The sequence below is a fragment of the Balaenoptera acutorostrata genome, chromosome 18, assembly GCF_949987535.1.
Source record: "Balaenoptera acutorostrata chromosome 18, mBalAcu1.1, whole genome shotgun sequence".
Taxonomy (NCBI): Eukaryota; Metazoa; Chordata; class Mammalia; order Artiodactyla; family Balaenopteridae; genus Balaenoptera; species Balaenoptera acutorostrata.
The window spans coordinates 56,279,175-56,304,512 of NC_080081.1; the positions used below are offsets into that span (position 1 = coordinate 56,279,175).

Consider the following 25,338-nt stretch of genomic DNA (forward strand, 5'->3'; position numbering starts at 1 on the left):
ATGTTTGAGGGATCAGTAACTGATCCATCTTCCCCCTCTGAGTTCTCAGTTTTTGAGAATGGAGCATAAGGAATACGGGATGACCTTATTAATGGCTGAACAGGATCCAATAACCACTAAATACAGAGCTTCTGATAAGTTTTTGGAGGCTGAAGGGCAAAATGTTGCTTATTCTTCCTTCCTCCCAGGTGAAGGTCGGGTAGGGCGATTAACCTATCAGATTAACCACTTGTCTTCCCTGGGAGGTGAGCAATAGTTTTCTCCCCTCTGTGGAGACTTGAGGTGGGGTTGTGGATAAGGGGTTCTCCCCGACAAGGATCTAGAGTTTAGTCTGAGTGAGGGTTCCGAAATTTAAGATTTGGGAGAGGTTATTCAGATCCTTCGTACAGCTCTTTCTTGGACCTCCAGCTGCATGCAGTCTCTCCTTTTGTACCTTCTCATAGAACTTACTGTATTCCACCTTGTGTTTAGCTAAGTACTTATGTTTCTTATAACCTCCTTGAGGATAGGGACACTGTCATACATTTTTATCTCATAGTACCTTATCCATAAGTATTTGTTGATTTTAATTAATAAGATGAAAGTTCATTTTGGGCATGAGAAGACTTTTTCGTTGAAATATTTTCAAGAAATTTCCAACGTTTCACTCAACCAAATGTCGTTTCTGAAGTTTGTTGGACGAGAAATGTGAGACTAAAATGTTAGGCAGATTGCTTAGAGTTTTATAGCAAATCAATTTGGTAGAACTTTCCAGGGTATAAAATGGAATAAGAGGTATGTTTTCAACCAGTAATTGACGATCCTCCCTATCTTTAAATATTTAAATGTTCCACCTTCCTGGGTTCCAGTGACTGCTACTCGTGGTGTTATTTTGGCCAGTTCGTGTCAGAGGTTAATGGTGTAGTTTGGTGGTGTTACGGCTGGGGAATCCAGCGACAGCCGAATTCTGCCTCATTACAGCCACTACTCTTTGCCTTGAAGTCCCTAAGGATGATATACTGACAAGGGACGATAGTAAATGGAAAATCTATAATTAGTAAATGGAAAGTGGAAAAGCTGTGCTTTACCCAAAAACCTAATGTTAAACTCTAGTAAAATGGGTTCTACAGGGAGTGTTCTAGAGAGCAGGGCAGAAACTGACTTAGCTGGGGAAGTCATTCTGTGGTTATGAGCAAGCACTGAGACTGACTGAGCTTCCAGAGGAGGAGACACAGACATCTTGAGGGTGGTGTCAAAGGATCTGCAGACATGGTTAAGACCTACCTACACGATGATTACTTTTAAACAGGCCTATGCTTCCATCCCTGGAGTTAATAATTGTCTTGTTTTTTGGGTTGTCTAAATTGCCTCAGGTATTGTATTAGTTTTCTGTTGTTTCGTAACAGATTACCACAAACTTAGTGGCGTAAAACAATGCCTATTTATTATCTCACAGTTTCTGTTGGTTTCACAGAATAGCTGGATTCCTCTGCTCCAGGTCTCACAATGTTGAAATAGATAGATATGATAAATTAAATACACACACATGCACGTGCACATACATATATACTTTTTAATTACCCTACATTGGGCTAATTTTGACCTAAGTTTGAATTTCTGGTTTTACAAGTGTCTTCTGCAGTAGGCAACAACAACAAAACCTACTAACATTGAATGCATTTTCTGTGACGTTAGGTGTCAGTGATATGATCAGGGAACAGAAAAGAACAGTTCCAAACAGCCTTATTGGCATTTTATGAGTGTTTAGGTTAATCTTCACAATTAATTTATTTGTAGTTTAAATTCTACCATGACATTTTCTATGACTGTGGAATCAGTGAAACATTCTTAATTTTTTTGTCCATTTTTAATTGTTTTCTTTTTTATTTTATTGATATTTGCACGGTGTTTTGGAGTTTTATTTTCACTTTAACCTTTTTATCTTTAACATACCTCTGTGCTGTATGTGAATGTGCTCTTCTTATATTAAACTAGAGACAATTGATTTCCCTTTGGTCATACTGGTGCCGCCCGGAGAAGGGATTGCAGATCTCCTGATGTTTAACTCAGGGCTCTTTCCTATTGCACAGTATTCTTTCCGTCTGGATGGTCTTTACCTCTGTTCTCTTTCTTCTCACATCCACTGCTCTCTTTGTCTCTTTCTCACTAATCATGGCATGTCTATCCCCAGCTTTTTTTTATTTTTCCAATTGCAGAGCTTAAGACTGAAGTCAAACAGCCGGGGTTTGGGTCGTGTCTCGGCCGTGTCTAGTTAGGTGACCCTAGACAAATTAGTTAACTGCTATAAATCTCAGTGTCCTTAACTTTAATTGAGGGTAATAATGGTATCTGCCTCATAGGTTATGAGGATTAAATGAAATGTGATAATGCACCAAAATACCTAGCACAGTGATGACCACGTACAGTTTGATACATGTTGGTGGCAACTGATATCACACACTTATTATCCCTTGCTTCCCTTCACAAGTGACAGTATTGCCAACTTTTAAAAGTTTGGGAATTTTGAAAGAGAATATGGATGAACTTTATCTTGAGAAAACATTCCATGCTGCCTGTTTCTCAGAGGTGTAGTGAAGATTTATTTCCACTTTTATCTAATATTAATAAGTACTGTTGGGAAAAGCAACCATTCTGTAACAAATGGAATACAGTTGTTCCTTGTTAGGTAAATGTTATTTGCTAAAGAAGAGCTTTTTAATGATTTGAAAGCCATCACAATGACGTGGTATACATTAGGCTTTCAAAGTGTACTGTTCAAATGACTGTGTTCTTTAAATTTTAATGAAGTTTGGGCTAAACCTTAAATAAATGAGTCATCATTTTTAAAGAAATTGTATCGACATTGGTAAAACTTCTTAGAAGGTTTGTAAAGAAAGCTTTTTTTTTTTTTTGAACTAGAAAGAAATACAGAGGTAATTTATTTTGTTTATTTAACCACACTTAGCATTGTTAGTGAGTGATCTACAAGTGTGTTTGAAGTCCCATGGTTACTTCATATCCACGCTGGCTTAGTTGTATGGAAACAGATGCCATGTGGCAGCACTTATTTTTAGAACTAAATGAGCACTGAAACAGAGTCATTTTAGTTCAGGGGTCACTTGCCACCATAGACATGACAGAAAGTTGATTAGCATTAGATGATGACTCTTCTGACGAGGTTTTTAAAAGTAGACATAAAAACAAACCAATAAAGAGAACACTCTTACTGCACATAAAGCGCTGAAAATTATGCATTCATAGTATAGTTGAAATGAGCAGACTGTGTTTTCATGGAAGGGGAAAATGTTCTTAAGAACTTGTTTCTTTCATGTTTACTTTCTGTTTATTCTGTTTTCCTCTTAGCTTCCTCTCTGTTAATATAATTCACTTCATCTTCTCTCTTAAGAGAGATATCACATCCTTTGAACCTAAGGAAGTGTCAATTTACTTTTATCCATTAATAACTCAATGTTTAGATACATGGAAGTAATGAAAAGTTATTTTCTTTTTATATCATTTGTGAATGCACATTGCAAAACAGGCATTTAGATAAACATGTTAATATATAATCACTTAGATAAATAAGTTGCCTATTTTATTTGATAATATGTAGTCTACTGTGTACCTCTTATAACTGCTTTATATCTGATCACTCATTCACTTTTTTATATCAGTCTTATAAGGTAGGTTCTATTATGCTTCCCATTTTATAGGGGAGAAATCTGAAAACAGAGAGGTTAACATCCAATACATATAAAGAGCTAGACTCTGAACCCATCTGGGTTATATGGCCTCAATCTGTACTCTTGACTACTCTGCTATCCTGCCTCTTTATTGTGGAGTTGTAAATGAGTATGATTCAGATAGTATTCCTGTGGTTGTTTTTTACACGTTCAGTTGTCTTTTCTCCTCCAAGTCAATCATAGAGTCTTTTTTTTTTTTTTTGGCCGCATTGGGTCTTCGTTGCTGTGCGTGGGCTTTCTCTAGTTGCACCGAGCAGAGGCTACTCTTCGTTGTGGTGCACAGTCTTCTCACTGTGGTGGCTTCTCTTGTTGTGGAGCACGGGCTCTAGGCGCGCGGGCTTCAGTAGTTGTAGCACGTGGGCTCAGTAGTCGTGGCTCATGGGCTGTAGAGCGCAGGCTCAGTAGTTGTGGCGTACAGGCTTAGTTGGTCCTCGGCATGTGGGATCTTCCCGGACCAGGGCTCGAACCCGTGTCTCCTGCTTTGGCAGGCAGATTCTTAACCACTGTGCCACCAGGGAAGCCCAATTATAGAGTCTTATGTTGTGTTACTAGATGTATCGCAAGCACTTGCTGGTTGTACTACAAATTTAGAGCACTGTATTTTATTGTGGACACTACATGTTAAATAGAAAGGTTGATAAAGACCTCACAGAGGCAGGTAACTAATATTATTTAAAAAGGTCCAGAAAATGGGATTGATTGACATTAAAGGGCACTTTTTATTTTAAAGACTTGGGAAGATGTGACATCTTTTCAATATTTGAGAGATTATTATAGATAAGAAGCAGTAGACAGGTTTGGCGTACAGGACAAAGATCCATGGTTGAATTCACAGAGGGACAGTTTCAGCTCTACACAAAAGAGAACTTTATAACTGTGTCATCTGATAGAATAGGCCTCTTGTGAGGTAATGGCTCTGCCCATTATTAGAAATCTCTAGTCATCTCATTCCCTGTGATCGGAAAGTGGCTTCCAAGAAGACAGTCCTCAGAGCAGACTCAGGTTCAAGGGGCTGAAATGACTTTCTCAAGGTTGGATGACTGATAGCTATGTGCAGCTAGTACAGAATTCGGGGCTGTCAGCTCTTGGCGTTTGTTGGGAGTAGGCAAGGAGCAGTGGATGTAGAGCTTGCTCGACTCCATGCTGGACATTTTCCACACTCTGTCTTATTATAGGACACAGCAGGAGCTAAGGGACCTTCCTTCAAGAATGCTGTTGGAGAGAATGTTGCATGGTGTGTGAATGTGGGAGAGAAGATGGTGGAGACTGAAATTTCCTGAGGCACAAAGACTGTCTTCTTCACCACTGAATCCCCAAGGCTAACACAGGGCCAGGCATAGAGTGGAAAGACAATAAATATTTGTTAAATGAATGAAAGAATGTGTCTTGTTGAAGGAATGAATGATATTTGTAAACTCTAATTTTTCTTTGAGAGAAAGGTGTTATTTCAAGTTTTAGCCTAGAGAGCACAGTTTCCTAATTTTCCCCCGTGGTGTAGTATTATAATATACCCATAAACATGTGTATCCTTGTTTGAAATCTACACATCATGACTCAGATTATTTTTATACCAACAATAAGTCTTACAAACATGATTCTTGCCTATGATTAACCATTGCAGTATTTCCACATAATTATTAGATGCCAGATGGTAGCAAACCTGATATTTTTTAATGTCTATGTTGGTTAAAATATTGTATTGCACTCTCAAGTGATACCACATTAACGCAGTTTGAGGGGTTATTGTTTTTCCTTTTTAAAGTTGACTTATATACAGTTTAGGTTAGACTTTATACTATGAATCTGATAATTTATACGTTAAGTTTGAAATTTGTATTTGTTTTTCTATAACTTCGACACCAGGCTTTTAGAAATGAAATGTCTTATCATTGTTTCTGTGGGAGTATCATGTTTATCTTTTCATTGAGTGATGTAGATCTTTTCCAAGAGTATAACCCAGAGAAATACTTCTTACATTATCGTGAGCTTCCTTAGGCCAAAGTCTTAGGAGGTAAGAAAACGTTGGTCCTTTTGTAGCTAGACTAAAATCTTGGGGTGGAAATAAGATGTGGGTGGGAGAACTGTGCCTTTGTCTTCACCTTCATTAGTACTCTTCCATGAACCTTTCAAATACATTAACTGAGGTCTCCACCATCACTAGTAACCTTCCATACATCTTTCAAATGGACTTTCTAAAGTAAGGCAAGAACCAGTGAGCATGTCCTTGAGTATTCTGGCAGCTCAGGAGCTCTGGGAACCTGGGCTTGGTTGCATAATCAGACCATGGGTCTCCAGATCAGTTTCATCAGACAGACCCTCTGATGAATGACGGTATAAATAGACACCATCAAAATGTTGGGAAAGAGGGCTCATCATCGAGAGAACTGTGTCCCTGGAGGTCCAGACAGGGTACCATGTTAAGTAGCCGTGCTTGGCATTACCACTTGCCGCTTACCCTGTCCTGGCCTTGCTGAAGATCCATGACTCAGGGAGAGCATGGCGCTCCTGGTCAGTAACCTGCACCTGCTGCCTCCGTACCTTTCCTATTCCCCTAGGCTATTGCACAGAAGCCCACTCCCCACCTGGTCCTCCACTTCCAGAACTGCCCTTAGACATTCATTCATTCATTAGCAAATAGTTATCAAAAGCTTGCTGTATATATCAGACACTGTGCTAGATTCTGGATATACAGTGGTGACTAAAAGGAATTGGCCACTGAGTACCATATTTTGAAAAAGTGTAAAAGCCTCCAGGAATAGGTCCCTGTCTTTAAAGTATGTGGCCTTAGAATAGGATTCTTGGGATACAAAAAACAATGAACTGCCTCCCAACTAAGACTAGAAACTGTGTCATCACAGGGACCCAAGTTATAGGAAAGAGAAGAGATTGCGCAAACTCTTCGACCATTCAGGATTCCACAGACAAAATCCTCTGGACTGCTTCATCTGCTTTTCTCCACAAACACATACCCGGTGTCAGTATTTCTGCCACCAAAATATGGTAACCATGTAGATAGAACTGCTTATTCCTGACCCTAAACACCAGTGTTTTATGAAGCTGGTTCCCTGGGAAGCCTTAGCCTCAGGCACCTTGGGGATGGCCAGTGGAAGACGTCCACCCAGATGAAAGGTCAGGCCTGTATCATGGAAGGCTGACCTCCACAGTGCCCCTGCCGTATTGAGGCTCCCAGTGAATGGCCACATGCTGCACAGCCTCCTGTTCTTGGGCTAGTTGTAAACCTGCATTTCACTGATATGTTCCACATACTAGGCCTTTCCCAGGTTCCAGCTAGATGGTCCTGAGCTGATGCTATCACTCGCACCATGATCTTGGAGACAGCAGCTGTAGCTACGCGGACATAACTTCTAGATCCATTTTCTCTTTTGAGAGATTCTGCGTGAAGATGGGCAAGGGTTGCTCAAGTTTCAAAAGAGCAGCCCCAGGCCGACCAGCCATCCAGTGGTACAGAGGCTTCGAAGCTGTGCAGACTTCCACAGGAGAGCTCTTCACGCTGCCAGCCTTGCTGCTTCCCCATGCCCCTTTTGGAGAAGGGCTGTGGGATTTGCTTGGACTTCACTGTGGTCTTAACGTAGCTGAAGCCTCTTAGTTGAAGCCTCCTTAGTTCCATACTCATTTAGGCTTGGTCTGATTTCTGATCCCCGTTTGTGGTACAGAAGGGAACCTCAGACCCTGTAAGAGATCATATCCTGTCTCACAGAGGTACCCGGAATAGAGGCCTAACATGGGAAAATAAACTACTAGTAATAAAAATTAAAACAAAACCATCATCAATGTCTGGATATCAGCTAAAGATATCCTGTTATCCTGTGGCCTCTGACTGAAACAGCAGAATCCTGAAGAATTTTAGTATCTTGGAAGTTCTATACTGACCAGCAGGGTAGAGTCCTGTTTTCTAAGGAGTCTGATGTTCCAGATCTCCCAGGAAGTCAGAATCCTTGGTGCCCTGTTAAGAAACTGGGAATAGTGAAGAGCCGTGGTGGTGCTCAAACGCTCCAGAAAATTCCAGAGATGTTTGCCATCTGGTGCCTTATGAGTGATCCAAGCCTCCTGCAGTCTTGAATCACCCTGACAAAACCCAAATGATGTGCACACAAAAAGGGGTGCTTTGTTCATCACACCTGGTCTTATTGATGGCTTCAGAATTTGGCCTTGCATCTGTCATGAAGTGCTCTAAAAATGAGAATACATCATTACACTTTTCAGATTTTGGCTCCATTAGACAATTTAAAACAACCACTTATTTTTTTTTTAATATTAAAATAGTTTTAAGTTCTCCTTGAATGTTAATGAAATATTAAAACAGTACTAAGGAAAGCCTATTATTCTACATGTTTTAAAAATGTAAGGTGTTTATAATATAGATAAGAAAAATAAATGATTATTCATTTCCAAAACCTCTTTGGTCTGTCCTGTAACCCGCAATAAGGAGTAATGAGCACATAGCAGGTAATTTTTAGTTTATGTCTCACTTCATTATCTCATTAAGCCCATGAAGTAGTTATTCTTCCTTCCCTTCAATAGATGAAGAGGTGGGATTCAGAGAACATAATTTTGTAAATTTATGTAGTTAACAAGTAAGATAATTAATATTGAAAGCCTGTGATTTTTCCATGAGGATGAATAACATATTGGAATTTTAGGAGTGCAATAGCAGTAATCAACATTTTAAATAAGATTTAGTCCAGTCCGGCTACTCCTAGTGAATCCTCATTACCTTACAAGTAAGTGGAAAGAAGGGTGTGTAGACCAGTGTACCAGCTAGCAATGATTAGAGTGCTTGCTTGCTTGCCACCCAAGGTCAATTTTGGTGATAGTCATTAGGTGAATTATCTTTAACGGAAGAGAGAGGATTAGCAGATTTTTTGTTTTGTTTTGTTTTGTTTTGTTTTTAAATTTTATTTATTTATTTATTGGCTGTGTTGGGTCTTCGTTTCTGTGTGAGGGCTTTCTCTAGTTGCGGCGAGTGGGGGCCACTCTTCATCGCAGTGCGTGGGCCTCTCACTATTGCGGCCTCTCTTGTTGCGGAGCACAGGCTCCAGACACGCAGGCTCAGTAATTGTGGCTCACGGGCCTAGTTGCTCCGCGGCATGTGGGATCTTCCCAGACCAGGGCTCGAACCCGTGTCCCCTGCATTGGCAGGCAGATTCTCAACCACTGAGCCACCAGGGAAGCCCAGGATTAGCAGTTTTGATTGCCCTCTGCATTGTGACAGGCCTCTGGAAAGAATTTAATTTCCAACAAAAAAGTGTTTAAAGGAGAGATTTTTCAGTTCAGTAGTTTCTGCCTTAAACGTTTCTATGGACCCAGTTTAAACTTTGCCAAGATCAAATCTCAATGCGTGCAGGCAAAGGTAGGTTTTTACTCCTGGAAGACAAGTTACAATCTAGTCAGCAACAGACAAGGGGCATCAGAAGCAAGACCTTCCTATTGACAGCATGCAGGTGGATTGCTATCCGGTTGGAGATATTTTTCCTTTTTATTTTTGCTCGTTGTCACAGGATGAGACTTGCTGGTAGCAGATCTGAAGGCTTTTGGACAGTCCTGACACTCAGGCTGTGTTAGCTGATCAGAGTTTATGAAAGATCGGACAGCTGTCTTAGGATACTTTCAGAAGTTTCTTGTAAGCTGCCCCCCACTATGGGATTCAAGGCAGAAGATGGTCTTTAAATCTTGGAGAGAAACAGATTATTATCAAGAAGCTATAAACAGAGCTGGTATCTTAGAGTAGAGGGTGTGGCCATAGGATAACCTGGCCCTTGACATCAGCGCTTAATTAGGCCCCTTCCAGTAAGATTGAGTTATGTCTTCCATTGATCCAGACACCGGACATCACCTAATGACATGGTCTGTCTGGATCAGTTGGTAGTATATCTTGTGCCTGCAAATGGGATGCTTTTACACACTTCACTAATGCTTTGTAATAATCTAGCACAACCCTATATAGTATGAATGTCTGCTGGTGGGTAGTCACTGGGGTAGTAACCAGAAGTCATATAGGCCTGCCACTAATATTTCAAGTGGGAAGAGTCACAGTATTCTATGCGTTGTATGGATGTATGTTCTACAGATGTCATGTTTATAAGTGTTGAATGTTTGGCCTCTGTGGTCTGGTTTCTGCACAAATGGCCATTTTCTCTTTTATAATTCCATCAGTAAAAGATGCCAACAATAATTAATTTTTCATAGTTGCTCAATTAGAACTTCCCTATTTGTTAGGCTCATAATGTAAGAAAGGCTGTCAGGACAAAGCAGCAAATTCTTCTCCCTTTGGAGACCTTTGTAAAAATTCAGAGTGTTTTGTTTTGTTTTGTTCTGTTTTCGTACAGGTAAAGTGTTGTTCCTGTGACAGTGTTCTAGGTTGCATGTGCCTTTTCAGGATGGGTAGAGCATGCCCACCAGCAAGTACTGACGTGACTACTCAAAATGACTACTGAAAAAAATTTTAACTTGGGCCTTAACACAATATGATCAAGATACATACTTTATGGGGTAGACTGTAAAGAAAGTTTTTTCAAGTCTTTTAGATTCATCAATACCTTTACTGCCCACATCATCCAGAATTAGCAGAGGTGATGAAATGTACCAATTATGTGTGCAAAGACATATGTACAAGGATATTTATTGCACATTGTAATAGGGAAAGATTGGAAACAATCCAAATGTGCAAATTAGAGACTGGTTGAAATGAATGATGAAATATATCACACTGTAGAATGTTATGCAACCATGAAAAAGAATGAATCAGCTCTCTATGTAACAATACACACCAAACTCCAAGTTTTATTCAGTGGGGAAAGCCAGATGTGAAACAGCATGCATGTATAAAATGTCACTCTGTGTGTGTGCACACACGCATGCATTTAAACCTCAAAAGACCACATATTTGTTGTAAATGCAAAGAATGTCTCTGGAGGGGTACACAGAAGCTTACAGATATTTGCCTTCAGCAAGGAAACTTGGTAGCTGGGGACAGGCTCGAAAAGGGAGAGGTACTTTTCCTTCTAAATATATTTTGAAATATTTTTTGTATCACAAATTACTTATTCAAAAAAACTTTAGATGCTACATGGGAGCCCTTTCTGACAGCTTCCTAGCAGATGCATTTGACAAGAGTGATGGATTTAGTAGGAAGCCCAAGTTGGACACTGCTGCAGTGTCAAGGAAACCATGATAAGGTACATATCAGACCACCTGTAATAGGAGGGAAGGAAGGGATGGATGAGAGATGTTTTGGGAAAATCAGGAGAACTATGGCCAAAGGGAAGGGAGAAGGGAGAGGAGGAAACTAACGCAGGGTTGTTGAATTTGCGGGGGTTGGTACGTAAATGATGCCTTTAATTAAGGGTAGAAAACAAGAATACAAGCAGGTCTGTGGGGTGTGAAAAGAAGACATTGTGAATCGGACACTGAGAATTTAAAATGATGGTAAGATATCCTGGTGATGTCTAGGAGGCGATTGATGGAGATGCTTTAAAGACTATTAAAACGATTTAAAGTACTTTTTTAAGTATCATTTTCCTGGCTCTTTTTACATTTCTAGCATATTCAAACATCTTCCCTATTCCTTAAGTATGATTATGGTGTAATGGAAATTTTAGATTTTAGACATGTTTTAGTGTTGTGGTGACTAGTACAAACAAGATAATTATTTTGTTTTGACAATTCCCATTGCATATGTGTTCTGTACAAAGCAATGTGTGGTTACAAACCAAAGGAGCGGTGCCAAGGGAATGGGGCCAATGCGTCATTCCAGCTGCTGGTGCAGCCGAAAAATATTAGATGAGCGGTAAAACTTTTACTGTGTCCATTAACGCACAGCCACTGCTAGTTTACAGGGGAAGTGTGTGTTACAGCCTCCGTAAAGAATTTCTGAAATCACTGTGCTCCTTGTTATTACAATTAATAGTGAACAAACGGAAAAACCTTTCAGTTTCCCATGGACAATGTAATACTTCAAATACAGTGCTACATATGATTATCTAATCTTGTCAAAATTTTGTTCTCCAAAGGTGTCTGGTTTGCAGAGACCTGTCTATATTAGCAAATTAAATTTATTATTATTATTATTATTTTACCAGTACCTTTTCTTGTTCATCTTTAAAGAATGTACAAGTATATATAGGATTGAGATATAACTGTAATATCCCTGATTATCTTTTAAGGGGAGAAAAAGTGAGTAGCTTGTACAGCCTGTTCTGTCTGTCCTTTTAGGATAATGCCAGTAAATTCTTTGCTATTCTTTCATTCTCTAGTAGATGGCTAGGAAAGCAGACAGAATTTAGTTTCAAATTCTACGTGTGCTTTGTGACCTTGGGCAAGTTACAAACCTCTCTGAGCCTTAGGTTCCTCAAATGTAAAATGGATGCTACTTTTTGAGTTGTGTGGATGAAATTTGATATGGTACGATAGGATATATGATGTGATATGGTATGCTATGATATATGAAATGATATATGAAATAATATATGATACATGATATGATATGATATATTTTAGCACACACAGGTCCTGGCCTGTTATAATTACTCCATAAATAGAATTTTGGGCTTTAAACTGATTTTCATTCCAAATGTGAAACCTGGAGTCATCTAAACTGCTCCCTCATTATCTCTCTTCACAGCCAGTCACCAAGGCCCATTAATGCTGCCTCTGAAAAAGCTATTAAACCCTTAATCATCCCTGCTGTTGGCTCCAGTCTTCATAGACTGCTTCTATCCACAGCAGCCCCATCGCCACCCTGAACTCTTGTCCTGTCTTGCCTTTCCCACAGTTTCATAAGAGTCTTCTCCCCTGTCTCTTGACCACCCAGCTGACCCACTCCATTGCTGCCAGAGTTATCTTTCTAAAATAAAGTATTTTGTGTCTCTTTCCTGCTTACAGCCCTTTCGTACTTCTCTGTCACTTTGAAGATCAAATCCAGACTCCTGAGTGTGGTTAAAAGGTTTTTCGTAACTACCTCTCTGGTTTCTCTTTGTTCTTCAACCTGTGATTGTCATATCACACTACTTAAAATACCAGTCCTTACCTTGATTCTTCATCTGTGTGTTTGTGTGTCCCTTCATTTGCAATATCCCTTCCTCCTTTCCCCTTCTCTGGCTTCCTCCCCCCAACCCCCCGAAATCTTACTTGACATTCATCCTTAAATGCTTGAGTATCATCTCCTGCAAAGCTTTCCCTGATCCTTCAGTTTTGGTTAGCTGCCCTTTCACTGTATTCTAGTTGCACCCTGGGTGCTGAGAGCACATATAACGGTCTAGATCTTGAAGGATCTTTAAGTCAGGCCAGGTGGTTTGGAAGATGACAGGAACTGACTATATTGAAATTAGGTTTACGTATCTGTGTTCCCCATTGTACCATGAGCTCCTTGAGTGAAAGGACAGAGTATTTCCAGGGCTGCAATATTGCTCGGTATATAATAGGCACTCTTTACATTTTCTAGTGACTGAATGAGTAGTTTGATGGATGGATTCAAATAGAGAGTATAAGTTTTTAAACTATCACCATAGGTAACCTTCAGCACTTTCCTCATAATGTTATAGCTCATCTAACCCATTATCTTTGCCCATTGCTTAAGACATTAATATGCTCTGTGCTACACTTGTGTTTGACTTGTATTTATTATTATTTATTTATTTATGTTGTGTGTGTGTGTGTGTGTGTGTGTGTGTGTTTGACTTTTAGAATACAGTTGTGCAACAGACATGAAGTGGATGGAGTCAGAAAATAATCAGATGTTATTATCTAAGTGGAGAAAAGTGCTGTAAAGGGGAGAATAGCACCTTTTGGTGGAGAGTGAAAGTGGAGACCTTAGATAAGGTTATCAGGTTATTAGTCAACTCTGATTTTCAAACACTTGGGTGTTGGACTCATGGGGAGCTTGCAAACTTGCAAACACTAAGCAAACTACATAGAATTACACAGCTGATTTGTGTGGCCTGGCTTTCAGTTCTGAATTCTTTTAATTCCCTTTGGTAGTTGTGAAATAGGCTTGCTTTATATTGGCAGTGTAAATATTACTTGATTTTGGTCTCCTCTTAGAATGCTGATCAGTAATTTTTAGATCTTTTTTTAAACCAATTTTGGTGAGCGAAGTATGTTTTTAGTGATATTTCAGTTATAAATACTATTATATAGTTAAATGAAGTTGTAGCTTAATTATTCACAGGAAATATTTTGTTATTGCTAATCTGAAACTTCCTTTATCCTAACCCTTTTGTTTTCAGTCGACGTAATTGTTTTGATGACACTTGGTTTCTTAGAGTTGGATAGGTCAAATTATAGCACAAGAGATTTCACTTTCAGCAGGGTTGTATGGTGCACATAAAGGCAGCTGAGAAACAAGCTCTACTTGTCTGGTTTAACAAGGAAAGAGGTTGTGATATGAAACCGGAAGTTCTGACTGTAAACTCTGGCTCTCCTATTTAACGAGTCTGTGATTTTAAACAAGTTAAATTTCTTTTTATCTATCACGTAGGCCAGCTATATATATGGATGATTAACTGAGATAATGTATGTGACCATATTGACAGCAAGGCACTCTGAAAATGTAGGATGCTGCAGGAGTAATAATTCTGTTTATCAACATGAGAGCCTCCGATTTTTAAGGAACTTAATTATTAATTCCTTTGAAGAAAAGTTGTTTGAATCCATGGATATTAATTAAAATTGTGAATATAATAAGAAAATATAGTAGAGGTGTCATTGATTTACCAGTTCATTATTACAATATCAAAAGTCCTTATTATATTTACTTTGTGGGTGTGGTATTATATTTACTTTGTGGGTGTGGTAAGCTGAATAATGAACCCTAAAGGTGTTTACATCCTAATTCCTATAACCTGTGAACATCCCTTTATATGGCAAAAGGGACTCTTGTGGTTGTGGTTATGTTAAGGATCTTGAGATGAGATTATCCTGGATTACTGGGGTAGCCCCAGTGTAATCACAGGGGTCCTTATAAGAAGGAGGCAAGAGGAATCAGAGTCAGAGAAGGTGAGACTGTGGCAGCAGAAGGTTGGAATGATGCAAGGAAGGCACCGCAAGCCAAGGAATGCAGGCAGCCTCTAGAAACTGAAAAAATAAGGACATAGCTTCTCCCCTACAGTCTCCAGAAGGAATGCAGCCCTTTGACCCCTTTGATTTTAAACTTCTGACTACTACAACTGTATGAGAATACTTTGTTATAGCAACAATAGGAAACTAATACAATAGGGATTGACTAACATTAATAATTATAGTTCATTTGAATTCTAAGAGACTTTTAATACTGACTTGGATCCAAACTTTCTTTATTAGTCTTCAAAGAAACCGTGGTTTGTCATTGTACGAGTAATTTATCTATGTAAACGATACAGTAGCATAGTCTAGCAGGTAACACTTACAGCCTTTCCTGGTAGACTCCCTGAAGCCTTTGCCATGTCTCTTTTTCCAGGGAGAGCAGGGAGAGGAGCACAACCTCAGAGGGACTGTCGTCTTTACCCTGTAAGATTTCACTATGTCCTTCTACCTTTGGCTCTCTAGTGAGCCAGATGCTTCTGGGAAGTGACTCTTAGGACCGTTACTCTGAAACAAAGCCTTAAAGACAAAATATTCCCATAAAGATGTTAAATAGGCTGCTTTCTTTTACAGTTTTTGTAAGGATTCTAAGACTATATAAATTATATAATGTTGAGCTGAGTTGCTCATTTGAAAAATGTTTGGATTGTGCCACCTTACATGTCTCTGTTTTATTGTGTTAACATTTCATTAAATGCTTTTCAATAAAATTTTGATTTTAGAGTATTTTATATTTTTATTTTTTTATTATTTTTTTGATGGACATAGTGGTTCTTTTTAATTAATTAATTAATTAATTTATTATTGGCTGTGTTGGGTCTTCGTTTCTGTGCAAGGGCTTTCTCTAGTTGTGGCAAGCGGCGGCCACTCTTCATCGCGGTGTGCAGGCCTTTCACTATCGCAGCCTCTCTTGTTGCGGAGCACAGGCTCCAGACACGCAGGCTCAGTAGTTGTGGCTCACAGGCCTAGTTGCTCCGTGGCATGTGGGATCTTCCCAGACCAGGGCTCGAACCTGTGTCCCCTGCATTAGCAGGCAGATTCTCAACCACTGCGCCACCAGGGAAGCCCTTATATTTTTAAATTCAAGTAAAGGGTAACTTTGCTGTTTAGAAAGTGAGATCCTGTGGAAATACTGAGAATATTGGCACCGATAGTATTGAAATCTGTGGTTCCTTTTTTCATGGAAACAGGTACCAGAATTTATGTTTTATTTATATTTGAGGAAAATCAAATTAGCACAGAAAATGACATTGTTATGAAGCCATGATTCCTTAGTCAAGTTTTATGATCTACAGAACTATTCTTAAGCAGAGTCACTGAAACTCCAGAATTATATGGAAGTAAAATTTGCACAGCTCTCTGCAGCTTATTTCATCCCACCCCATCTCAGTCAGTAATCAGAAGTCTTACTTCACTAGCTTCTGTGGACATTTTAGGTCATTTGAGAAAGGGAACCACGTTACTCATCTAATTTGAGTTTGCTGTGGGAGAAAGAGGTAGGAGGTCAGAGGCTTGGGTCCTGGTGGGTATGGCCTGCAAGATGAGATTTAAGATACCCACGTCCCTCATCTTCTTAGTTCCTTGAAGGGTTTTGCTTGGGGTTCCCAAACATTCAGTACATTTTTTTTTAATTGTGAAAAATTTCAAATATACACAGACTCAGGATAACTGTGATGAACCCTCACATGCCCACTGCCCAGCTCTTACTATTATCTAGATGTTGCCACACTTGCTTCAGCTATTCTCTCTTCCCTATTTTATCTGAAGTGTTTTAAAGCAGATCTTTCACATCATTGTATTGGCCCCTCATTCTTCAGTAGGCATCCCTCAAAATATGGTTGCCAGTTTTAACTCTACCTCTTTTCCATCTTTCTTCTCAAACAAAGCCTAGGTATGGAGAAGCTGTGAAAGAGATTTACTGAGTTGACCATAGTTACTCAATTCAGTAATTTACAGTGAAGGAATAATCTTTTTTTTTTTTTTAATTTTGCTGTAATACTTTTTAAACTCCTCATGTAGGAAGTGGATTAAGTAATTGTGGACAACTCATTGAGCTTCTAGATTTTTTTTTTCTCTTCAATATGTTGTAACAAAATTAACACCATACTTAATTTACAGAGATGATTGAAGAATCAATGAGTTACTGCCTTTTTGCCATAAGTCTGTAGTCAAGTGTTCTTGTAGATAAGAAGACACATACTCCTAGCAAAGATGATCTGCTCTCGTCCAGGCGTCTTTCCCTTTCTATAATTAGTAGATTTTTCAGAATAAATGTTTTATCTACTTACAAAAAAATTTCCATTAGAATTTATTTTTTCAATACTTGCATTTTTTCGTAGAATCTTGCCCCAAGGGAGTAACATTTCATATCTATGCTACAGAATTCTCAAATTTTTATATCAATGTATAGGTAATTATTGTTGCAGTTTGATTTTTGAAATTAATATCATATCCAGATGATATATACCTTCTTCTTAGATAGGAAAATAAGCAGCTTTGGGACAGACTTCCTCAAGTTCATGACTAATGCCTCCCCCTTTATTATGAGAGCCTATGGGGATGTTTGATATGTCCTACTCTACATTACAGGAATGCCCACTAAGATCAGTAAGCTGTTATTCAGCTGAAAGGACTCATCAGCTAGGAAGATGATCACTCAGCCAAAAACAAAAGTGTAGAATGATTTTCAGATATCCTTTTTGACTCTTTACATACTCTCAGTAAAGGGAGATTTTGTTTATAAATCTAAACATGGTTCTAAACAGACATATGAAAAGATTTTTAGATCATTCTGAAAGAGAGTAGGGAAGACCTTAGTTCAACTACCAAGCAATATGAATTAACATTCTATTGATATTTACATAGTGTGCTGCCTGCATAGCAAAATTTCTTTATAAATTCCAGCTGTAGGGGCTTCCCTGGTGGTGCAGTGGTTGAGAATCTGCCTGCCAATGCAGGGGACACGGGTTCGAGCCCTGGTCTGGGAAGATCCCACATGCCGCGGAGCAACTGGGCCCGTGAGCCACAATTGCTGAGCCTGCGCGTCTGGAGCCTGTGCTCCGCAACAAGAGAGGCCGCGATAGTGAGAGGCCCGCACACCGCGATGAAGAGTGGCCCCCGCTTGCCGCAACTAGAGAAAGCCCTCGCACAGAAACGAAGACCCAACACAGCCATAAATAAATAAATAAATACTTTAAAAATAAAAAATAAAAAATAAATAAATTCCAGCTGTAGATTAATAGGTTCTCACATGTATGTGAATTACCTGTTGATCTCAGTCTTACCATTAGTCCATTACATATTTATAAGTTATTTCACATTATTTTAGATATTGTGAAATTTGGGTTCCAGGATTTCATGGAACCTAGTCTCTTTCTTCGGGAGCACTTAATTCAGACTCCACAGCGTTTACAGCTATAAAATGAATAATGTTTATGGTATTGCGTCAGTATGAGAAAGTCTCTTCCTAATCTAAAATTCTGTTATTTTAATTATACTATCTGATTTAAATTACACCGTCTGTTGAAAATACCTGTGGCACTTTCTTTGGTCTTGGTGCCAGAAATACATTCGTTGTGACCTTTTGTACTTTTATTAAGTCTCCTGTTAAAATTCAGACACCCTTAGGAGAAAATAAACCTTTATCATGTATCAACACCTCAGAAAAAATTACTCTTTAGGTCAGTAGTTGTCACCTGAGAAAACCGATGGGGCTTGAGGCGACTGTAATAAAATAGGGAAGCACTGACCCTAGAAGGCAACGGAGTCATGGGAGTTTGTATAGGATTTGCAAATTCAGATGCCTCCATGGGCCGTTAAGTGTATGGAGTGGCCAGCTGAAGAAAATAGATTTAAGCTGCTTGTATTGTGATGAGCAAAGAACCTGTCTAATATGATGGATATTAACTTGTTGTTTTACAACACAGCACTTCATGATTCAACAGAAATGGCCACAAAATCCTCGGAGATCACCATTTTGTAACCTCTGTTATATCACGTGGGGTGCTGTAGGTGGGAGGCTATTACAGATGGGTCCCACACAAAGAAATATTACTAGGGGCAGATGAGACACTGGAAATTTGGGAGCAGAACGGTGCAGAAAAGGGAGATAGGGGCCCATAAAGATTAAGAGCACTTTCTTTACATTATTTTAGGCCAGATCCTGCTTTGACTAATAGGAAAGTTGGATGCTTCTGTTACCCTTCGTGGTTGATAAATGGGTGTGCACCAGAATTACCTGTATAGCTTTGCCAATATACAGTTATATACATCTGAAATTATCCACGTCTCTCCCCAAAATAAGATTTTGATTCACCAAATCTAGTTTGGAGTGTGGTTGGCTATGTTTTGAAAAAACTCTTGGCTTGATTCAGGTACAAACACATCATTAAAGACCTATGCCCTTGGATGTAGTGATCCCTATTTACTCTTTGAAGTATCTCTGCTCTCAAAATACATAAGATGTATGGCTACGTTGCAGTTTGGCACATTTAAGCTGTTAAAGTGAATTACTTCATTCCAAAAAAGAAGAATGGAAATAAAGGGAACATATATAATTTAAGAGATGGATATAGATTTTATGAGGAAGGATGGAAGAGGAATATTAAGACTAAGCTTTTGGCAATTTCAGGTATAGCAAACCTAGTGTTATAAAGACACGTGTTTATACCTGATTGGGCTTTAACAAAAGTCAAATTATATCCCCTAAGTTATAATAAGTATAGACAACAAAAATTGTTATAGCACAACTAAACTTTTTGTTTGTCCTGCTCTCCAAGAAAGGCTTCTCACTGCAAATGAATCTTTATTTCAGTCAGGGCTATTCAGGATTAATCACTAAAGATACAACAATAAGTATGCCAGGGTGCGGATGTGATCAGTGTGTTGTAAACAACTTTAGATTAGAAATAAGAATTTTTGAACAGAAGAAGTTGTTGGACCCTTAAAGTTACACAGAAAGTTGCAGAATTTCCTTCATTGCAGAATCAGAAATCTGAGTTAAAAGGAGGAACCCGCTATCTTGAATAGTTTAGGCATGATACCTACTAGAGACGGCATTCTGAACTCTTTCACTGCTGTACTGGGATCTCATGCTCTTTGGTAAGCCTTTTGCCGTTATATTCCTGCTTTGGGTAAGGTTAGATGCAGCGCAATTAAGGGGGGGGGAGGCCATTTCTTCTTAATTAGTTTGTTGATGTTTTCCTAATGTCTTCTAAGGAATAGGTCATCATCTTTATTTCTATTTTGGTGGTTTGCTAGTCAGTGACTATTTTGTTGGCAAAATGCCTCCATTTTTGACCTAAGCTCCTGTTACTTTTGTCTGTGGACCACACTTACACAAGGACTATATACCTTATAGAAGAAAGCTGTAAATATGTGCATCTTCCCTGTCAGCGCTAAGAAAATTGCGATGCTAATATTTAGTGAGGCTTGGCTTGTAACAGACACTGTGCTGAATGCTTTGCTTGGGTTGTCTCTCTAACCCACACCACACTCAGCAGAGCTGTGAGGAACTGGTCATCTTCATCTTGCAGATACGAAACTGAGGCTCAGGAAACGTTCATAGCCACACACGTAAGAAGGGATGCTGTTGGTATTCATCCTGAGTCCGCCTGACTCCAGGGTTTAGGCACTGAATCACTCTGCTGTTACATGAGTGGTTTCCAGTTGGGAATTTGCAGTAAAATATCTTTAGAACACAGGTTCTCAAACTTGGCTGCACTTCAGAATCACCTGGGAGTTAAAAAAAAATAAAACAAAAACTGGTAGCTGGGTCCCACCTTCATAGGTTCTGAGTTCATTGGTGTGGAGCGTGGCCTGGACGTTGGGCTTTTTTAAAAGTCTCCCGTATGATTTTAAAGTGCAGCCAAGCTGGAAAACTCCAGCTTTGGAACACTGCAAAGTTTTAAATTCTAAATTCCCATTCTTCTGTTAGTAAAAAAATTAAAGAATGTTTTTGTTACTGAAATACTACCTATTTACTGTAGAAACTATAGACCAACCAAAAAAATCATATTTAAATTATCTGCAGTTCTTTCACTGAAAGATAACCAGTACGGTATTTGGTTTTTTTTTCCTGTGCATGTTTATATATTTAAAGTCTTAACTCTAATGGTACTCTTTGATGGAATTTTATATATTTAATGCCAGATTGTTTTATATCTGTTTTATGTATTTACATGCTTTCCCAGACTGAGAAATTCTTGATCCTTATACAACATAATAGTGTTCTTGGATTAACCCTTAGAGACCAGTAACTCTCAAAGTAAGAACAATATCTCTATTCCTGTGGAGTTTGTATATTATTTGAGGTAGCACTTAGAAAACGAATTTAGATGTCTCTCCTTTGTACTCCATCTTATATAGCACTTTTTCGGACAGGCAAATCTTGGTTTACTTACCCATCTCCCTTATAGATTGGTAAGGCAAAGCCCATATGGTTTGTATGCCTGGGCTCTGGCATGCAGTAAACACTCAGTAAATGCTGGGGTGGATGACAGGTGTATTTCCCAGGACCCGAGATGGGAGTGGTGGTTATAGTTTGAAGAAACTAATTACTGAAGTAAGTTCAGATGTGTCTGAAAAAAGTCATTTGGGAATGTTGTGGTAGTGGGAAGAGAGGGTAAAAGTAAGGGTTGAGATGAGACCAGGGGCTAGGGGACACTTTAGGATAGATAAACTACAGATCCTTCAAGAAAGGTAAAGAGTCCTCTAGTTCTAGAAACATCCTGGCTTTGGCCCCCAACAGGCTCAGAGAGTCTTCCCTGGGAATAGCCCCCTCCTCTATCCTTCCATCTCCCCGCCCTACTCCCTTGTCATAATAAAAAGGCTTTCAGAATAAGAACCAAATAATTTTCAGAGTCTGCTGCTCCTCAAATATTTTCCTGGTAAAGATTTGGATGAGGAACTACTGTAGTGTAATGAGGTTCGGTGAGGATACAGCTAGAGCCTGTCAGTTAACAGATGGGACTGTTGGCATATTCTTTTCTACAAAGGTCAGTGATGAGGAAGAATTTAAGTAAAAGGTGGGGAGGGGACTCAGAGCATTGGAGGCCTGAGGAGTGATTAGCCCTGAGAGGAAAGGGACAATCTGGGAGATGTTACAGGTTTGCTTGGTAAACCAGCCTTGTCTTCAGTTGGGCCGAGGCGGCTCCCTGAGGTATTTTTCGTCCTGCAGCCACAAAGCGGGACATCTCTGCATCCCACGATTTATGAAGGATTTTCTTTTCTCGTGTCAACATCTTATAATGTAACTTTATAATCGATTTCTTAATCACAAGGCTTGTAAATCACAATTATTTATAATTTCTGTTTGGCTCTTAAAATCTTAGCTTTTATTTTAAGAATATGTTATGATCTTTACTTATTACTGCCCATTTTAAAACACATTTTTTTAAAAAAAGGAGAAATTACAAATGTAAACATTTTACTTCGTCAGCGTAGGAGGTACATGCATGATTTATGTTGCTGAAATCCTTTAGAGTTGAGGCATTTATGCAGCTCCAAAAGCTACAAGAAAAATTAGAAGCTATTTCTCTATCCTTTCCCCTCTTTTTATTGAATTCTCAATGGCTTTTAAAGAATAGAAAGGCATTAAAGATAGTTAAAACCATCAGACATCCTGCTTTACTTAGGATTCAACAAAAAAACAAAATTAAAGAATAAAATAGAAAGCCTGGCTTATTTACCTAAATAATACATGTCTCACTCACTCTAAGATCTTAATGAGAGAGAGGGAATCCTTAGCGTTACATCATATAGTATAGCAGAAAAATTAAATAAAACATGCTAGAGGTGATATTTATTCAGATGAATATCAGATTGATTCAGTCAGTCCATTGACACACAGAGATTTCTGGAGTGCTGTGCCCGTCATCAGAGCCAGGGGTGTATTATGATTTAATGGTCCCTCTCTGCTGCATTTGATGATCTGTCCTAGAAAAACATTTTGAAGCAATAAAGCATCCATTTGGCTCCTAAGTAATGAGGGAGGCATTGCTCTTTGCATTAACTATTTATTGAGGAAGAGGAGTGACCAACTGCTAATAAGCTTTATCCAAGGAGCGTAGTGGAAAACAGAAGAAAATGCAAAAGTGAGGTTCTGTTCAATTTCATATGCAATTAACAAATATCCAGTGCTGAACGGTTAATGCTCGACGTCCATGTGACTTCTGGCCGGCTGTATTTAAGCATGAGTGCCTGTCCAGTGTATTAAAGGCCCCTTAGTCTACGGAAGGATTGTGTAGCCTAAACTAATGAGAGATGAGAGGAAGCAGTGACTGGTGAGTAGCTACAACTGCGCTGAGCTCTATAGCTTTGAATAATGGACTTATTTTCTAAGATGAACACTAATGATTGAGGCTTGCTAGTTTACTCCTTTTGGGAAGGGTTCCTTTTTTTTTAGAGATAATTATTGCTTTTCCATAACTTGGGAAATCTGCTCTCTACTGCAGTATGTAGATTATCACTTGATCAAACAGCTTTTAACCTGGGAAAATTTCTAATTTGCTCTACAAGTAAATATATAATTTATTATTTGGAAATGGGTTCTAGGTGGGAATGTAACATTTTGCTTTTCTTTCACAAGTAAATAAATGGTCTCTTCTTTGCAGTAAATGCTTAGGATTTAGCAACTTCAAGGTTACAACCAGAATATTGTATTCACACATAAATAGGGCCTGCTTTCAAGTCATTTCAGAATCTTACTTGGAAGCTTTTGGTGCTATAACAGCATGAAGTTTTATTCCTCTTGCTTTAAGATTCTTGATATAATTAATTTGCCTTCTTTAGTAACATGAAAAAAAGATGAAAGTCACAATTATTTTCATCCCTTAAAGCCAACTAAAGGACTTATATGCTAATTCTTCTTCCCTGTTCTCACTAAAAAGTAGTACAGTGGAGTTCTACACAATGGGAAGAAAATCTGTCACATAAATCATGTTAAAATAGGCCATGGAAAGGATCTGTAAACCCAACATTATTTAAAGCAGAATAGTCTTGATACTATTATAAACCAATTATGAAATCATTTAATATTGCATTCCTTTGATTTTTGATTTTTCAAAATTTCCATATTGAAAAATATGTGTTAATTCTAGCTTACTATGAATTATTTTGATTTATATTTAGAATCCATTTTCAAGATATATTACGTGAAATAAGAATATTCTGCTTATATGAGTTCATAGCCTTGGGTAAAGGGCTAGAAAGCCTGATAAGTAAGTAGCAATGAGGGCAAAGACAAGAAAAGTCTCCTTAGAATTTTTCTTTCCTAGGCCACATTGTATCACACTGAGAACTAAAATCCATTTACCTTACAGAGAATCTTACTTTCTTCATCAAGGAAGTAAGGACTCAAGAGATTAGAAATGGTACCACCTTGTAAGATGTTAGGTCTTGCAATAATCTCTCTTCGTGGGTTAATAACAATCAGTTTGCATTATCCCTTTCAGATAATCACTCCATTCAGAAGACTAATGCTTTGCGCTGAGAATAGGAAAGAGATGGAGGATTGGATCAGCTCTCTGAAGTCTGTACAGACCAGAGAACCTTACGAGGTAAAGCAGCCTCTCTCCTGTCATCTCGTGTTCTTAGAGAATAACTGTGAACCGTAGCGCTAAAGCTATATTCTGCGAAAAAAAAAAGTATGTGTAGATTCATTCAGCAACTTGTTCAAACCTGATACTGATTTTTTTTAAGTTAAAACAAAGTGTTTTAGTTTTAAAAATCGTGGATTTGAAATTGTAATCATAACTATATACATTCCAAATGTAGTCCTGTTCTCTTGTTTGGCAAATCTGTGCTAACGTCTCATTTCTAGGTGGCCCAGTTTAATGTGGAACATTTCTCAGGGATGCATAACTGGTACGCCTGCTCCCATGCCCGACCCACTTTCTGTAACGTCTGCCGAGAGAGTCTTTCTGGAGTCACCTCCCATGGCCTGTCCTGCGAAGGTACAGTAACATCCAGGGTGTGTTCTCCCTCGACACTGACCTTGCTGTAAACACGCTGCCACGGGTACATCTGTGAACAGAGAGACATCATCAGAGGAAGACATTTCCCTTGGGTGGAAGCAGTAGCTGGGAGCATGTCAGTGGGACCAGAGTGTTTTAATTTTACTGTGGCTTAAAGTGAAGTTCTGCACGGATAGGACCAACTTGGAAAATATTTTGGCTCAGGAAAAGATAACATAAAATCATTTGAAGGGAAGTATAAATCAAAATGTAGCGTTTCCCTCCTGAGGAACTAGCAACTACCCTTAAAGAAAATTCTTTAGACTTTGTGTATCAATCTAATTTTCTAGTATTCTTTTTCTGTTCTGTTTAATTACAGAGAACAAAACTTTCTGTGAGGACAGTATATACTTTTTGGCAGGATTTAGATTGTTACTTATGTTGCATTGTTTTAAATGTTTTATTTCATTTATGTTTAATTTAAATGGATGTCATCCTTTTAAATTTCTTTAAAGTTTTCTAAAACTAAGGTCTATGCTGTTGTTCTCATCGCAGGATTTGTGGGTTATTTTTAAATTTAAGAGCAG

The 25,338-nt window shown here is 38.7% G+C and overlaps 1 protein-coding gene across 8 annotated transcripts in view; it reads left to right on the forward strand.

The window, feature by feature from the left end:
* DGKH (diacylglycerol kinase eta) overlaps positions 1 to 25,338 on the forward strand; it is a 179,320-nt gene that overhangs the window by 79,607 nt on the left and 74,375 nt on the right. For 7 of the 8 annotated variants that reach the window (XM_057532626.1, XM_057532627.1, XM_057532623.1 and 4 more), the window contains exons 5-6: positions 24,251 to 24,355; positions 24,619 to 24,751. In XM_057532626.1, the coding sequence (XP_057388609.1) occupies positions 24,251 to 24,355; positions 24,619 to 24,751 (238 nt within the window). Of the gene's footprint in view, positions 1 to 24,250; positions 24,356 to 24,618; positions 24,752 to 25,338 lie in introns of those variants that run through there. The other variant, XM_028167558.2, reaches the window with a different exon arrangement.